The sequence below is a fragment of the Schistocerca americana genome, chromosome 1, assembly GCF_021461395.2.
Source record: "Schistocerca americana isolate TAMUIC-IGC-003095 chromosome 1, iqSchAmer2.1, whole genome shotgun sequence".
NCBI lineage: Eukaryota > Metazoa > Arthropoda > Insecta > Orthoptera > Acrididae > Schistocerca > Schistocerca americana.
Window position 1 is genome coordinate 1,060,571,598 of NC_060119.1, and position 17,953 is coordinate 1,060,589,550.

General features: G+C 42.0%; 1 protein-coding gene across 4 annotated transcripts in view; it reads left to right on the top strand.

The window, feature by feature from the left end:
• The window catches only part of LOC124617258, a 303,970-nt gene that overhangs the window by 276,858 nt on the left and 9,159 nt on the right, over window positions 1–17,953 (top strand). For all 4 annotated transcript variants that reach the window (XM_047145250.1, XM_047145253.1, XM_047145251.1 and 1 more), the window contains one exon: window positions 10,269–10,352. In XM_047145250.1, coding sequence (XP_047001206.1) covers window positions 10,269–10,352 — 84 coding nt within the window. The remainder of the gene's footprint in view (window positions 1–10,268; window positions 10,353–17,953) is intronic.

Genomic DNA, 17,953 nt, shown 5'->3' on the forward strand with positions numbered 1-17,953 from the left:
CTATAGTTTGACCTCCTGCAATCTATTTCCATAGACACTCATGACAGTAGCATGTGAAGAGATGACCAGCTTTCCCATTCCAAGATGCTTGTTTGTACACACACACACACACACACACACACACACACACACACACACACACACATTCATGCAAGCACAAGTCACAAACAGACGACTACTGTCATGGGCTACTGAAGCTAGACAGTGAGCAGCCAGGCCGGTTGGGGAAGCAGAGGGGGGGGGGGGGGGAGGATAGATAGATAGTTGCAGTTGGGAGACAAGATGAAGGGGCAGCGGGAGTGAAAAAGGAGAGAAGTAGAGGAGGGCGAAAGGTTTGTGAGTGCATTGGTAGAATAGAAGTCTGTTTAGTGCTGGAATGGGAGTAGGGAAAGGAATAGAGTGGGTGAAGGACAGTTAATAACAAAGGCTGGAGCCAGGAGGGTTAGGGGAACATAGGATATAGTGCAGGGAGAGCTCCCCCCTGCACAATTAAGGAAAGCTCGTGTTGGTAGGAAGAATCCAGATGGTGCAGGTTGTGAAATAGTCATTGATGTGAAGAGCGTTATGTTGGGCAGCATGCTTAGCAATTGGGTGCTGCATCTGTTTCTTGGCCACAGTTTTTCGGTGGCCATTCATGGGGACAGACAATTTGTATTGTCAGTCCCACATAAAATGAAGCACAGTGGTTACAGCTTAGCCTATAGACCACAGGTAGCTCTGCCTGTGAGGGGATAGGTGATACTTGTGACCAGATTGGAATTGGCTGGTGGGGGTGGGAGGATGTATGGGACTGATCTTGCATCGAGGTCTGTTACAGTTATATGAGCCATGAGGCGTAGGTCTGCAGGGTGGTGGAATACTACTGTGAGAGGAATGGGAAGGATAGTAGGAAGGATAGTGGATAGGATATTCCTGATTTCACAGCATGACAAGTAGTAGTCAGATCCCTGGTGGAGAACATAATTCTGTCTCTCCAGTTCTGGTTGTTACTGAGGCCTGAGGGGAATGCTCCTGTGTTGAGGCCAGACAATGGGACTCTGGGAAATGATATGTGACTGGAGAGATGAAGCATGGGAGATCTATGTCCACACGTACATGACTACTCTGCAATTCACAATTCACAGTTACACACCTCACAGAGGGTTCCTCGAACTAACTTCAAGCTACTTCCCTACTATTCCACTCTCGAACAGTGTGCAGAAAAAACAAACATTTAAATCTTGCTTGTGAGCTCTAATGTGTCTTATTTTAGTATGACGATAATTTCTCACCACGGTGGTGGGCATGAACAAAGTATTTTCCCATTCTAGGGAGAAAGTTGAAGATTGAAATTCTGTGAGAAGGTCCTGCCACAGTGAAAAACACCTTTCTTTTAAGGGCTGTCACAACTGTTCATGGCTTTGGCATACTCTGCTCTATTTCACAATAATACAAAACAAGCTGCCATTCTTTGTACTGTTTCGGTGTCCTCCATCAATCCTATCTGATGCAGGTCGCACACAGCAGAGCAGAACTCCATAAGAGTGTGGACAAGTGTAGTGTAAGCAGTCTTTTTATATACCTGTTACATTTCCTAAGTGTTTTGCCAATAAATCACAGTCTTTGGTCAGCTTTCTCAACAATGTTATCTATGTCATCATTTCAGTTTAAGTTGTTTGTAATTGTAATCCGTGAGTATTTAGTTAAGTTCACAGCCTTTAGATGTGTGTGGTTTATCATGTAACATAAATTTAGCGGATTGGTTTTAGTGCTCATGTGGGTGACTTCACAGTTTAAATTATTTAGAGTCAGTCGTCTTTTTTTGCACCATACAGATATCTTGTCTAAATCATTTTGCAATTCGTTTTGATCATCTGATGATTTTACAAGGTGCTAAATGACAGTGCCACCTTCAAACAGCCTAAGAGTTCTGCTCAGATTGTCTCCTAAATCATTAATGTAGATCAGGAACAACAGAGGGTCCGTACACTTCCTTAGGGAATGCTTGATATTACTTCTATTCTATTCCTGTACAAGGTTGGGAGGATAATTTTGGTCTCCGAAGGCCTCAGGGAGACCCTTGGTATATTTAGAAGGACAGCTCATCAATACTGATACTTTGGCAGTGGGTTGCAGGGCTATATGGAAGGGACCTCTTCTCGTGGAATGGTGGCAGCTGTTGCTGGAGTAAGTTTGATATGGATGGCTGAAGTAAGTTTGATATGGATGGCGGTACTAATGTAGCCATCTTGGAGGTGGAGGTCAACATTGAGGAAGGTGACTTGTTGGGTTGAGGAGGACCATGTGGATGGAATGGGGGAGAACATTTTGAGGGTCTGGGAAATGTGGACAGGGTGTCCCCACCCTAGATCCAAATCACAAAGATGACATTAATGAATCTGAACCAGGTCAGAGGTTTGGGGTCATGGGTGATTAGGAAGGAGTTTGCCCATGAATAGGTTAGCATAGGATGGTGCCATGCAAGTGCCTACTGCCATACCATTGATTTGTTTGTAGGTGATACTTTCAAAAGTGAAGTAATTGTGGTTGAGGATATAGTTAGTCATGGTGACCAAGCAGGAGGTTGTAGGTTTGGAGTCAGTCAGGCATTGGGAAAGGTAGTGTTAAATAGTGGCAAGGCCATATATATTAGGGATTGATAATGTAAAGGGAGATGGTATCATTAGTGAAGAACTGTAACGAAGTCACTATGATCAGGTAATACCTACTGTCCAAAACCGTAGTGGTTGAGCCTTTGTCAGCACGTAGGGATTATAAGGTGGGGGTGGTGGATTGTGGTTCTTAATGAAGATTTTAAGTTAGCTTCCATGTTAAGGGAATTGAGGAATGATGGCGAGGCAAGCTTTGAGGTTAAAGAATTCTAGAATGTTAAAAGGAGTGGCTTGGGGCCAGTGGTGGTGAATCACAGTTGGATGAAGGACTGAACTGAGCCAGGCAGAGTTCAACATTGGTTTTGGGTTGAGTCTGATTGGTAGGGTTGGCGTGAAAGAGAGTTTCAAGTGTAGGGATTGCAAGAAGGAGAGAAGGTCTTTAACAAGTCCTGCATGATTCAATTTGGGAGTGGGGCAATAGGTGGGCCCTTAGTAGGGATTGATACTTCTGTGGGACTAAGGCTTCATGACTATGTTTGAGGTTTGTTTAGGTTCTAGATTCTCCATACAGTGGGAGGGAGTGTCTGAGGATATGTTAAATGTAGTAGGTCTGCGAGGCAGGGCTGGTCAGCTATGAGAAGTTGTGGGGGAGGTTTGGAGGTTGTTGTAGAGGTGGTGGATAGTGGTGGTCCAAGGTGGGAGTAGGAGATGAACAGGTTGGAGTGCTTTTTGAGTTGACATTGAGCATGCTGCTCTATTTATTGGAGGGCAAGAATTTCAGTGTAAGAGATGGGATACAGAAATTTGGGATTGCAGAGCAGGAGAATTGTATGAATGAAAAGTATGTATTGCTAGGAGGTTTGAGCCTGATGTGCAAGGTATTGCAGGACTAGTTTGGTGAGAACTAAGGGCTGGTAGGACCTGAACAAGATGGAGGTTGTAGTGGAAGGAGAGGTTGCAGTGGGAGATAGATAAATTGATGGTAAGGAAGTACAAAAACCTCCCAAAAATGCACAAACTACGTAAAAATATGCGGGGAAAAAGAAGTGGAGCTAATAGTGAAAGTTGAAAATGAACTGAAATCGACTTGAAAATAGAATGTAATCAAAGAGCAAAAAAAAAAAACAAAATGACGATGATTTCAGATGCAGGTTGGTGGGGGGATATGTATGCAGAAGGGAGACAGTATGTGTGACTTGATAGTGTGATGGAATAATGTCAATATTATGAAAAGGATTGATTTTGAGCCACAGACAGGCACAACAAAAATACTGTGAAATGTGAGCTTTTGCCCAAAAGGCCTTTTTTCTAAAGTTAAAAAAAAAAAGAACACATTCACAACTCATACACACACACACGACCACATCTCTGGCCACTGAGGCTGGACTGCTCATGATGGTAGAAGCGATCTGAGTGGTAGTGATAAGGAGGAGACTGGAGCAGGGAGGGGGATGGAATAGCAGGGTAGGGATGGGGGGACAGTAAAGTGCTTGTGGGAGCAGGAACATAGCATGGGTGGGTCAACTAGATGCAGTTGGGAGGTTTGATTGGGAGGGAAGCAGCAGCAAAGGAGAGAAGTAGAGGAGAGGAAACAAAGACTGTGGGTGTGTTAGTGGAATAGTACGCTGTGCAATGCTGGAGTGGGAGCAGGGGAGGGGATAAGTGGGGGTGTGATGGGAACATATATTGCCGAGAGAGTTCCCAGCTGCACAGTTCAGAAAAGCTGGTGTTGGTAGGAAGGATCCAGATGGTGCAGGCTGTGAAGAAGTTGTTGAATGGCCACCGACAGTCAGTGGCCAAGAGACAGCTTAACCACCCAAACACTGAGCATGCTGCTCAACACAATGTTCTTCACTTCAGTGACTGCTTTACAGCCTGCACCATCTGGCTTCTTCCTAGCAACACTATCTTTTCTGAAATGTGCAGGTGGGAACTCTCCCTGCAATATATCCTACGTTCTTGTAATCCCCCTGTCCTTGGCCTTCATTAGTCCCCATGTTTCACAGGGGGGGGGGGGGGGAGGGGGACTGGAGAAGTGGAACGAGGACTATGGGTGTGTTGGTGGAATAAAAGGCTGTGTAGTGCTGGAAGGAGAGCAGTGGGTGAAGGACAGGGTTTAGGTCAGAGGGTGGGGGGTGATGGGAACAGGATGTATTGCAGGGAGAGTTCCCATCTGCACAATTCAGAAAAGCTGGTGTTGTCACAAAGGATCCAGATTGTGCTGGCTGTGAAGCAGTCATTGAAGTGAAGAATTTTATGTTCAGCAGCATGTTCAGTGACTGGGTGGTCCAACTGTCTCTTGGTTGCAGTTTGTTGGTGGCCATTCAGTGATGGCTTCACAGCCTCCACCATATGGATCCTTCCTACCATCATCAGCTTTTCTGAACTGGCAGTTTGGAACTATCTCCGAAATATATCCTACATTCATGTAACCCCTCTGGAGTCAACCTTTATTAGTCTCTGTCCTTCACCTACCTACCCCCTTCCCTGCTCCAACTCTAGCACTACACAGCCTTCTATTCCATCAATGCACCTGCTGTCCTTTTTCTGCTCTTCTGCTTTTCACCTTTTCTGCTCCCCCTTCCCCCCCTCCTGACTGCAACTAGCTGCCCACTCTGTCTTACCAGGTGCCTGCGTGCTCCTACATGCATTTCTTTGCTATACCCCACCCATACTTTGCTATTCTGTCTCAGCCTCCTCTTAACCCACTCCACCCAGATTGCTTGTCCCATCATGCATGGTTGATCGCAGTCTGGCCTCAGTGGCCAGAGACAGTGGCAGTGGTCATGGGTGTGTGAGTTGGGCTTGCATGATGTGTGTTGTCTAGTTTAGAGGAAGTGTTGCTATACCTGTTTGCAACTCAGCATCTTCTCTGTATGGCGAGTACCAATCCATTCTTTTCATAATGTTGTCATTGTTCCATCCTGGATTTTCCACTGTTTGATTTTGCCTGAAGGCTTTTCTTCCATCCTGCAACTCAGTACTGTTATCCTTTGTTACTATTCTGTAAAACATTACGTGAGTCTGTGTCCATCCTTTTCTTTCTGTTCTTTACTGTGTTTTACCTGTCGCCTTCTGAACTGAACAACACTCTCTGACTTATGAGACACACCATATCAACCATTTCGCCTGCGCAGAACAGACAGTGACATGACGGTACTGTCACTGTCTTAAGTAATAGAACCCAGTATGTTGTTGTCGATGGTTGAGTGTTCATTACATAAATGATCTTTTGGATAAGGTGGATAGCAATGTGTGGCTGTTTGCTGATGATGCTGTGGTGTATGGAAAGGTGTCGTCATTGAGTCACTGTAGGAGATGACTTGGACACGATTTATGATTGGTGTAAAGAATGGCAGCTAACTCTAAATATAGATAAATGTAAATTAATGCAGATGAATAGGAAAAAGAATCCTATAATGTTTGAGTACTCCATTAGTAGTGTAGCACCTGACACAGTCACTTAGATTAAATATTTGGGCGTAACATTGCAGAGCGATATGAAGTGGGACAAGCATGTAATGGCAGTTGGGGGTAAGATGGATAGTCGTCTTCGGTTCGTTGGTAGAATTTTGGGAAGATGTGGTTCATGTGTAAAGGAGACCGCTTATAAAACACTAATACGACCTTTTCTTGAGTACTGCTTGAGTGTTTGGAATCCCTATCAGGTCGGATTGAGGGAGGACATAGAAGGAATTCAGAGGCGGGCTGCTAGATTTGTTACTGGTAGGTTTGATCATCACACGAGTGTTACGGAAATGCTTCAGGAACTCGGGTGGGAGTCTCTGGAGGAAAGGAGGCATTCTTTTTGTGAATTGCTATTGAGGAAATTTAGAGAACCAGCATTTGAGGCTGACTGCAGTACAGTTTTACTGCCACCAACTTATATTTCGCGGAAAGACCACAAAGATAAGATACGAGATATTAGGGCTCATACAGAGGCATATAGGTAGTCATATTTCCCTCGTTCTGTTTGGGAGTGGAACAGGAAGAGAAGATGCTAGTTGTGGTACGAGGTACCCTCGGCCACGCACCGTATGGTGGATTGCGGAGTATGGAGTACGTATGTAGATGTAGATGTAGATTGTTGGTGCAGCTGCCGTGTCCCAAGTTACTCCTGCCAATATAATTAATTCTAGACCTTCAAATTGATCACTCTTCCTGCCTCACTCTCGCTTATTATTTCCTGTACTTTCCTGTGCCACACGAACTTACTATACCTCGTCCTATCAAACACACATTCCCTCACCCCTACTCATTTTCCTCTCTTACTCCAGTATGTGCATACTAACTTAACATAATACAGTAACATCTCCTGTGCTCATTCTTTGTATATATCGGCCCACGGACCTGCACACCACATTATTTTCTTTTTATTTATTTTTCTCTTTTATCTCATTGTATTTTCATGTCAATTGCAATTTGGTTTAGCTTTTCATTTACAGCCCTTCTCCATCAGGTTTCACCTTGTTTCTCCTTAATTCATCCTTTCCATCCCTTCCACAGATGACCTACATCTGTTCAGATTCCACCAGTCCTTAGTCCTCACCAACCTAGACCTGCAAAAACTGTGTAAATCAGGCTCAAACCTCCCAGCAATACCTCTCTTCATTCACACAATTCTCTTTCTCTGTAACCCCAAATTTTGTATCCCATCTCTCAGACTGAAATTCTTGCCCTCTGAGAGCTAGAGCAGCATGCACAACACCATCTCAAGAAACTCTACAGCCTGTTCATCTCCTACTCCCTCCTTGGACTACCACTGTCTATCACTTCTACAACAGCGTCTAACCCTCCCCCACATTTGCCCCATCGTCTGAAACTCCCTTCCACCACCTTAGAGAATCCAGGACCTAAACCACCTCTACAACAGCGTCTATCCCTCCCCCACATTTGTCTCACTGTCAGAAACTTCCTTCCACGACCTTAGAGAACCCAGGACCTAAACGGACCTGAAACACAGTCGTGAATCTTTCCTCTAAAAGCCTTAACCCCACAGAAGGGTCAGTCTTTTTCCAAAGGCCTTACATTTTGCGACACTCCCAAATTCAATCATTCAGGACTTGTTAAAGACCTTCTCTCCTTTTCCCAGTCCCTTCAGTGGAAACACTTTTTTACTACCAACCCTATCTACCAATCATACTCAACCCGAAACCAATGTTGAACCCTGCTGTGCTCCCACTGAGAGAATCTGTGCTCTAGTAGATCAGCACATTCAGCCTATTACACGTAATGTGTACCCTACTACGCAAAAGACACCAACCATTTCCACCACTGCCTCTCAAACAGTTCCTGTTCCTTTACCAAATGTCACCTTGCTCTTCACTATTGATGCCACCTCCCTTTACTCCATCATCCCTAATGCTCATGGTCTTGCTGCTATTGAGCACTACCTTTCACAATGCCTGACTTGTTCCAAACCCACAACATCCATCCTGGTTGCCATTACCAGCTATATCTTTATTCAAAATTACTTCACCTTTGGAGGCATCATCTACAAACAAATCCATGGTATGGCAGTGGGCACCTGCATGGCACCATCCAATGCCAACCTGTTCACGGGCCATATAGAGGAATCCTTCCTAACCACCCACATCTCAAACCCCTCACCTGGTTCAGATTCACTGAGGACAAATTCATGATCTGGATGTAGGGTTGGAACACCCTATTCACATTCTATAGAACCTCAACACCTTCTCCCGCATTCACTTCATCTGGTCCTCCTCAACCCCAAAAGTCACCTTCCTCGATGATGACCTCCACCCCAAAAATGGATGCATCAGTACCACCATCCATGTCAAACTTACCAATCACCAGCAATACCTCTGCTTCAACAGCTGCCACCATTCCATGCTAAGAAGTCCCTTCCATATATTACAGTATATTGATAATTTTTACTTATGGACTGTCTGACAGCAGCTGAATAAGTTGCTGTCAGACAGTCCATAAGTAAAAATTATCAATATACCGTAATATTACACGCAACTGAAGAAGACAGGGCAACAAAAGTTGAAGATGTCCCTTCCATATAGTCCAGCCACCCATTGCTGTTGCATCTGTAGTGATGAGCAGTCCTCCTCCAGATATACCAAGGCCCTCTCTGAGACCTGCACAGACTTAAATTTACCTCTCCACTCACCCACCACCTCCTAGAGTCCCATTATCTGGCCACAAAGTAGCATTCCCCTTGTGACTCAGTACCACCCAGGACTGGAGCAATTGAATCACATTCTCCGCCGGGTTTTTGACTACCTCTTCTCGTGCCCTGAAATGAGGAAGGTTGTACCCACTATGCTTCCTACCCTTCCAACAGTGATATTCTGCCGCCCACCAGATGCAGTATCCTCATCCATCCCTGCTCCCAGCCGCTTGCCTCATGGCTCATACCCCTGTAATAGACCTAGGTGCGAGACTTGTCCTGCACATCTTCCACCACTTACTCCACTCCAGTCACAAGCATCCCCTATCCCATCAAAGGCAGGGCTATCTTTAAAAGCAGTAATGTGATCTACAAACTAAGCTGCAACCGCATGCTGCCCCACTCTGTCTTACCATGTGCCCGCATGCTCCTCCTTAGCACTACCAGCCAGATTACTTCTCCCATCATACGCAGTTGCTCACAGTCTGGCCTCACTGGTCAGATACAGTGGCAATATGCTTGTGAGTTGTCCTTGTGTGGATGTGGATGTGTTTTCTACTTTAGAAGATGGCCTTTCAGCCAAAAGCTCACATCTGTAGCAGTCATTTTTTAACACTAAAATGTTCGTTCATCTGTTTTCGTGTTGTGTATCTCAAAAAGCCATAGCATACTAAAAAATAATCAAGCTTCCCTTTCTTTCCCTTCATTGTTTTTTCATTGTTATTTGAAGTATCAAACTCAGGACTTGCTCATCTTAACGTTATAGGTGGAATAGTTAAATCGTAATTTTCAATCAGATGCACTGATGGGTTCAGCATGATTTCAGGCCTGCCACAAGTTTATTTCTAAAACATGACAGGTCCTGGAGTTGTCCAATGTTAGAAACAATTGCAAATTTAATTTTTTCTCTGTGCCAACAGCAAACCAGTGACAGCCTCTAATTTTAATTCCTGTCGATGAACCTGTGTCTCAAGAGACCAAAGCTGACAAAATCTGCATTTTCAGTTTTTGTGGAGTTGTCCTCCTTTAGTAATAAGCAATTCAATTGGGTGAACTGTCCCTGAGTGTGTCTCACCATTACCAGGTTAGCAGAGAGAAACTCTCTCTCTCTCTCTCTCTCTCTCTCTCTCTGTGTGTGTGTGTGTGTGTGTGTGTGTGTGTGTGTGGGGGTGTGTGTGTGTGGGGGGGGGTCACATTTTCTGCTGATCATATAGATGATTATTTAACTTTCAGCCTTTGAGGGACTATATTGCACTAGAGCCATGGTGATAGCTTTATATCATTTGAACTGTTTCGAGTAGTAAAATAAAAAGAATCACGTATTTTCATATGAATGTCAAGAAATTTTCCAGCTGCTATAAGATAATCCATTTGTAGTTTTGCCGACGGGTCATTTTCCCACAAATGGATCGATGTTATCTGATATTTTGAAAAAAGTATAATAGCTTTATCAGTAGACATTATTCTTAGGCTGTTATCTTTCAGAAAAAAATGTTGGTATTACTTTATTCTTAGTACATTGCCTTTAACTGTTTCAGGGTGTGTCGTGAAACCATTTTCTGAAGAATGTGATATGGGAGCAGTTCTGAAGATATTTAAAGGAATTTTACATGCTGATCAAGGTACTGATCCCACTGTTTGTAGTGCATGTCATTAAAATGATTCTACATTCATATTATAAACAGCATAGTGAACGCCTTATTGTGGCCAAGATAGACACGAACCCCACGCCTACTACAGTAGTACAAGTTTATATGCCAACTATCTTTGCAGATGACAAAGGAATTGAAGAAATGTATGGTGAAATAAAAGAAATTATTCAGATAGTGAAGGGAGACAAAAATTTAATAGTCAAGGGGGACTGGAATTCGGTAGTAGGAAAAGGGAGAGAAGGACATGTAGTAGGTGAATATGGATTGGGGCTAAGAAATGAAAGAGGAAGCCGCCTTGTAGAATTTTGCACAGAGCACAATTTAATCATAGCTAACACATGGTTCAAGAATCATAAAAGAAGGTTGTATACATGGAAGAAGCCTGGAGATACTGACAGGTTTCAGATAGATTATATAATGGTAAGACAGAGATTTAGGAACTAGGTTTTAAATTGTAAGACGTTTCCAGGGGCAGATGTGGACTCTGACTACAATCTGTTGGTTATGAACTGTAGATTAAAACTGAAGAAACTGCAAGAAGATGGGAATTTAAGGAGATGGGACCTGGATAAACTGACTAAACCAGAGGTTGTACAGAGGGAGAGCATAAGGGAACAATTGACAGGAATGGGGGAAAGAAATACAGTAGAAGAAGAATGGGTAGCTCTGAGGGATGAAGTAGTGAAGGCAGCAGAGGATCAAGTAGGTAAAAAGACTAAAGGCTAGTAGAAATCCTTGGGTAACAGAAGAAATATTGAATTTAATTGATGAAAGGAGAAAATATAAAAACACAGTAAATGAAGCAGGCAAAAGGGAATACAAACGTCTCAAAAATGAGATCGACAGGAAGTGCAAAATGGCTAAGCAGGGATGGCTGGAGGACAAATGTAAGGATGTAGAGGCTTATCTCACTAGGGGTAAGATAGATACTGCCTACAGGAAAATTAAAGAGACCTTTGGAGAAAAGAGAGCCACTTGTATGAATATCAAGAGCTCAGATGGAAACCCAGTTGTAAGCAAAGAAGGGAAAGCAGAAAGGTGGAAGGAGTATATAGAGGGTCTATACAAGGGCGATGTAGTTGAGGACAATATTATGGAAATTGAAGAGGATGTAGATGAAGATGAAAGGGGAGATACAATACTGCGTGAAGAGTTTGACAGAGCACTGAAAGACCTGAGTCAAAACAAGGCCCCGGGAGTGGACAACATTCCATTGGAACTATTGACGGCCTTGGGAGAGCCAGTCCTGACAAAACTCTACCATCTGGTGAGCAAGATGTATGAGACAGGCGAAATACCCTCAGACTTGAAGAAGAATATAATAATTCCAATCCCAAAGTAAGCAGGTGCTGACAGATGTGAAAATTACTGAACAATCAGTTTAATAAATCACAGATGCAAAGTACTAACGCGAGTTCTTTACAGACGAATGGAAAAACTGGTAGAAGCTGACCTCGGGGAAGATCAGTTTTGTTTCCATAGAAATATTGGAACACATGCGGCAATACTGACCCTACGACTTATCTTAGAAGCTAAATTAAGGAAAGGCAAACCTACGTTTCTATCATTTGTAGACTTAGAGAAAGCTTTTGACAATGTTGACTGGAATACTCTCTTTCAAATTCTGAAGGTGGCAGGGGTATTTACAATTTGTACAGAAACCGGATGGCAGTTATAAGAGTTGAGGGACAAGAAAGGGAAGCAGTGGTTGGGAAGGGAGTGAGACAGGGTTGTTGCGTCTCCCCAATGTTATTCAATCTGTATATTGAGCAAGCAGTGAAGGAAACAAAAGAAAAAATTTGGAGTAGGTATTAAAATCCATGGAGAAGAAATAAAAACTTTGAGGTTCGCCGATGACATTGTAATTCTGTCAGAGACAGCAAAGGAATTGGAAGAGCAGTTGAATGGAATGGATAGTGTCTTGAAAGGAGGATATAAGATGAATATCAACAAAAGCAAAACGAGGATAATGGAATGTAGTCGAATTAAGTCGGGTGATGCTGAGGGAATTAGATTAGGAAATGAGACACTTAAAGTAGTAAAGGAGATTTGCTATTTGGGGAGTAAAGTAACTGATGATGGTCGAATTAGAGAGGATATAAAAGATTTAAGTGTCAGGAAGTCATTTCTGAAAGTATTTGTATGGAGTGTAGCCATGTATGGAAGTGAAACATGGACGATAACTAGTTTGGACAAGAAGAGAATAGAAGCTTTCAAAATGTGGTGCTACAGAAGAATGCTGAAGATTAGATGGGTAGATCATATAACTAATGAGGAGGTACTGAATAGGATTGGGGAGAAGAGAAGTTTGTGGCACAACTTGACTAGAAGAAGGGATCGGTTGGTAGGACATGTTCTGAGGCATCAAGGAATCACCAGTTTAGTATTGGAGGGCAGTGTGGAGGGTAAAAATCATAGAGGGAGACCAAGATATGAATGCACTAAACAGATACAGAAGGATGTAGGTTGCAGTAGGTACTGGGAGATGAAGAAACTTGCAAGGATAGAGTAGCATGGAGAGCTGCATCAAACCAGTCTCAGGACTGAAGACAACAACAACAACAACAACAACATTATTATGTCAATTAATTATTACACACTCAATTTGCATAATATTCCATATACCCATTATCAGTTTACTTATTTGGTAATGTTATATAAATAGTCACTATATTGTCCTGGGTTGTAGTTCATTGCCGGCCAGAGTGGCCGAGCGGTTCTAGGCACTTCAGTCCAGAACCGCGCGACCGCTATGGTCACAGGTTCGAATTTTGCCTTGGGCATGGATGTGTGTGATGTCGGTAGGTTAGTTAGGTTGAAGTAGTTCTAAGTTCTAGGGGACTGATGACCTCAGATGTTACGTCCCAGTGCTCAGAGCCATTTGAACTTTGTGTCACTAATGGTTTTCCTTCTGGTTGGTAGATTGAGATTGACGAGATATTTTGATTCATTTGGTTTTCTAACATCTATATTCTTTTAAAATCATGTGTAATATATAATCCTATGGTATTTCAAAGTGTATGTAAAAGCAAACTTTAGTCTACTTTTAATATTTGGCAAGACAAATATTGTCCTGTTGTATTCATGCTGTGTATCCTTCAATAATTGCACTCTCAGTTTTCTTGTTTAGTTTATAATAAATGCTTACATTGGCAGTTTACACCCCCCCCCCCTCCCCCCTTCCAATCTCTAGTTATAACTTCAGTTCATTTCATTTTGTTGTCTTCACCTGATTTGTACTTTTGTTGCGTTTTGAGAGCTCACACACTAATTTCATGTCATCGAATTTGTCTCCCATTGAGCAATAGCAAACCGTATTCCATATGATAGTTGGAATCTTGGGGCAGATTCTCTCTCTCTCTCTCTCTCTCTCTCTCTCTCTCTCTCTCTCTCTCTCCCCCCCCCCCCCTTCTCTCTCTCTCTCTCTCTCCCCCCCCCCCTCTCCCTCCCTCCCCCCTCCCTCTCTCTCTCCCCCCTCCCCCCTCTCCTCCCTTTATCCTGTACCTAAATAGGGGCAGCATAATTATTATCGGGTTTGGTGTTGTTAATGATAGGGTGTGGCTGGAAAAGCCCTGAAAGCAGATGACCCACTTGTGTGGTCTGCACGTGCCTGTGGTGTGTGAGAGAGAGAGCACAAATATATTTAGCGAACATTGGTGGAAGTAACCAAAGATTACCGACTCTAATGACAGCTGCGTGAGCATTTGTACACTGAATACTTGTTTGCTGCCATGTGGCTTTCTTATGCCTTCATTCTCTTGCAGATAGGCTGTGAATTTGCAATGTGCGCATGCTTGAGTCACTTTGTGTATCATGAGAGAGTTGAATTGAAATTAACGCAAATGATAAATAATGACTACAGATGTAAATTGTTATTTGTTATTTGTGAGTAACAGATATTATTTGAAACATTATTGACTTTTCATGAATAAAAACACTTAATTGTCATCACTGAATAGAAAGTGTTACACATAATAGATAAATTCGAAAGCCTGTGCCATTTAGTGCTCCAGTTCTGTGTAATTTATTAAATGAATGCACTTTTTGTGCCAAATCCCATTTGTACGTTACATCTCCTGAATTCTTCTTCATTTAACGACAGTGATGTATGACTTTTTAACTCACAATCTTATTCAGCAAAAATTGAGAAATCATCAATTCCGCTGTAATTTCTGACAAAAATTTGTAGTAATTTCATGTAGCTTCACTTTCAAATCAAATCTCCTTTTTACATCATAATATCATTCAAAACACATAACCCAGTTTCTTTGACATTCCTTTGGCTGTTACATGTCTTAAGTTTGTTGTAAAACGTCCATGCTCATGGACACCAATACATGTGAACTGGTTGTTTTTGAATCATGGGTGATACATTGTTGCAATAATTCACAGTCAGTGTAGAGAGGCAAAAATCATATTATAATCATCCCTTGACTCTTTTGTGGTAGAAAAGTTGCTATTTGCTGCAATATTATGAACTCTTTTATATACTGAAACCCACTGTCGCTTTTGTAACTTTTGAATCTTGAAGCTCTGTGTAACTGCATAAGTGCATGTGGGATTGAAAAAGTATTCCAGATTCTAATGGTAACCGTACTCAGAGTTAATCTTCACACACTTTCAAATAACTTTGCATGTAAAAACAACAACAACACCTGCACTGAGTCATGCGAACAGACAGTATTCACAGAATTTGGAGAATTCGGTACATGAATTAAACAAAGAAAGTACAGTGGCAATCCACATTATTTGTTATTTAAGTAACAAATAATTTATTTGTGAATAAATTTTGTTTGACTGATCTACTTGTTCGAATACTTATCCAGGCAGAAATTTATTCTGATACTGCCCATCTGTGCTTACCAATACACTTACTTTCTCTTTTCATTCACCACAATTCATATTATCAGCTGTAATGAGTCCTATTAGTTTGTTTACTTGATTTACTCACAAAAGCATATGGTGTAGATGGATTAAAGCCTTTTTGTTGATTACAAATAAAATTGTAAAACTATTGTGCTCCTGAACATAAGTCTCTTTAATTTGTTCTGTCCAAAATGTGTCACAGTGTCAGTGCAATTTCAGCAGCAGAGTGAGTGCAAGCATTATTTCATGAGTTATTCTTTCACACAGATTTACAACTGGACAGCTAAAACAATGATCTTCTATCTCACATATTATGTACGAGGGTATTTCGGAAAGTAAAGATACACCGTACACCAGAGGAACAGAAGAGTTTTGGCGAACAAGTTGGCAACACTGGTGTTAACCTTGAACTGTTAGCTTTCTCCTCACGGTCGTTCGGCAGTTGAACGTTGCTTCTGGTTGGAGTAGGTCGTGTTTAGAATGACTGTGCCGATTCAGAATCCTCCCAAATGCAAAGTGCACTCTGTCATACATTTTCTTCATGCAAAAGGTCAGTGACCAGCGGATATTCACAAAGAAGTTGTTTCTGTTTATGAGAACATTATGAATTGACAAAATGTAACGAAATGGTGTCGTCATTTCTCTGAAGGTAGGACCGATGTTCATGACGAACAAGGAGCAGGTCGGCCATCTGTGATCTCTGATGCCCTTCTTTGGAGAACGGAGGAAGCAATTCATGTGAATAGACGTCTTACATTGAAAGAACTGCATCAGATCAGATCATACCGGATGTCTCAATGACAACTCTTTATGACATTGTGACTGTCAAGTTAGGGTACAGGAAATTGTGTGCGTGCTGGGTTCCAAAACTGTAAGTGGAAGAACACAAAAAGAAAAGGATGGGCTTTGCACTCAACTTCCTCACATGCTATGCTGAAGCAGGTGATGAGTTCCTTGATCACATTGTGACAAGTGAGAAGACATGGGTTTATCACCATACACCTGAATTCAAGCAACAATAAATGCAATGGCGCCAATCGAATTCACCAAAAGCCAAGAAATGCAAAACATTGATTTCAGCAAAGAAAATCATGGCTTCTGTTTTTTGGGACAGACAAGGTATTCCTCTGTTGGAATTTATGCCTCCTGTAACGACAATTAATGCTGCTGCATATTGCCAGACTTTGAAATGTCTTCAAAGGGCAATTCAAAACAAACTCAGGGGAATGCTGACAAGTGGAGTCAGCTTGCTTCATGACAATGCTCAGCCTCATACAACGCTCGTAACCAAAGCACTACTCAAACAATTCAAATGAGACGTATTGGACCATCTGCCATGCAGCCCGAGCCTTGCTCCCACCAACTTCCATGTCTTCCGTTACCTGAAGTCACATCTTGGTGGAAAATCATTCCACGACGATGAAGAGATTAAAGATGAATTTGAAACGTGGTTCCGACAACAGGTGGCAACCTTCTATGACTGTGGGATACAAAAACTTGTGCACCGACTTAACAAATGTTTGGATAACGGGGGTGATTATATCGAAAAATAAGAAATAATCCAGTTAATAAGATGTAACTGACGTTTTCTAAATAAATGTTCTATTTAAGGATTGCGAGCCATTGTATCTTTACTTTTCGAAATGCCCTTGTACTAGACAGTCTCTTGTGAGACTGTCTGCATGTGAATGACCATTTCAAATGAGGTGGAGCAGATAAAAAGAGCAATGTTGACATACTTTTCAGTGCTTCATTATAATAATATTGATCTGAAGGTTTCCTGTGATTGAAGGTATTAAGATGTTCTGACATTGTATACCTGTCAGAATACTAGGCTAACATCTTCCTGAGCTCTTTGTGGTCAAATGAGAAAGCTCCTCATGGAGAGATCACTTTTACAGAAGTTCAAAGATGTCTACACTACAGGAGGATATGATTGTGCTTTAGTTAATAAGCATTAGTGTAGTGCAGAATCAAATGCATTTTGGAAGTAGAGAATCAAGACGTCATGTGAGAAAAGCCCAAGTTAGGTTTTGCACGACCCTTGTTTTCGAATCTATGCCAAACCCCTGCCAATTGATTGAACATTGTGCATCTTTATTGTTATCCATCTTGTAGCTGAGTGTGACTTCTGCTTTTTTTTTTTTTTAATACAGGCAACAGTTTTTTGTTAAGGGGATCTACGATATATCAGGGATTAAAGAGGGGATAGCTTAGTCACAACTTCTGTGTAAGAACTAATAGGGATACCATTGAGCTCCAGAGCCTCATTCAATGTCACTAATTTCATCTGTTTGTTAACACCACTCCCACTGTTACATACATCATTCATTTTTGCAGTGGTGTGAAAATTAAAATTGTCTTATACTCCTGTATCTTCCTCTGTAAAGGACCATTTGAAAACAGAGACAAGCCCTTTTAGTTTTGCTTGGCCACCCTCAGTTCCATTTTCTGTGTCGACCATGAGTGCCCTGTGTTGTCCACGAGTGCCTGGACACAACTGTGGTGCTACTGACAGCTTTTATTTACAAATGACCAGAATTTATGTATTTATTTACTTTTTTTGGTAGATATTTTCTATATGCTGCTGTTGTGATAGTTGAAAGCTTTACAGATCGCCCTTCTGACAGCCAAATATATTTTGTTTAGCATCTCCCCTCACACCAAACCATCTGCCCCCTCCTCTCTCCACAAAATATATTATG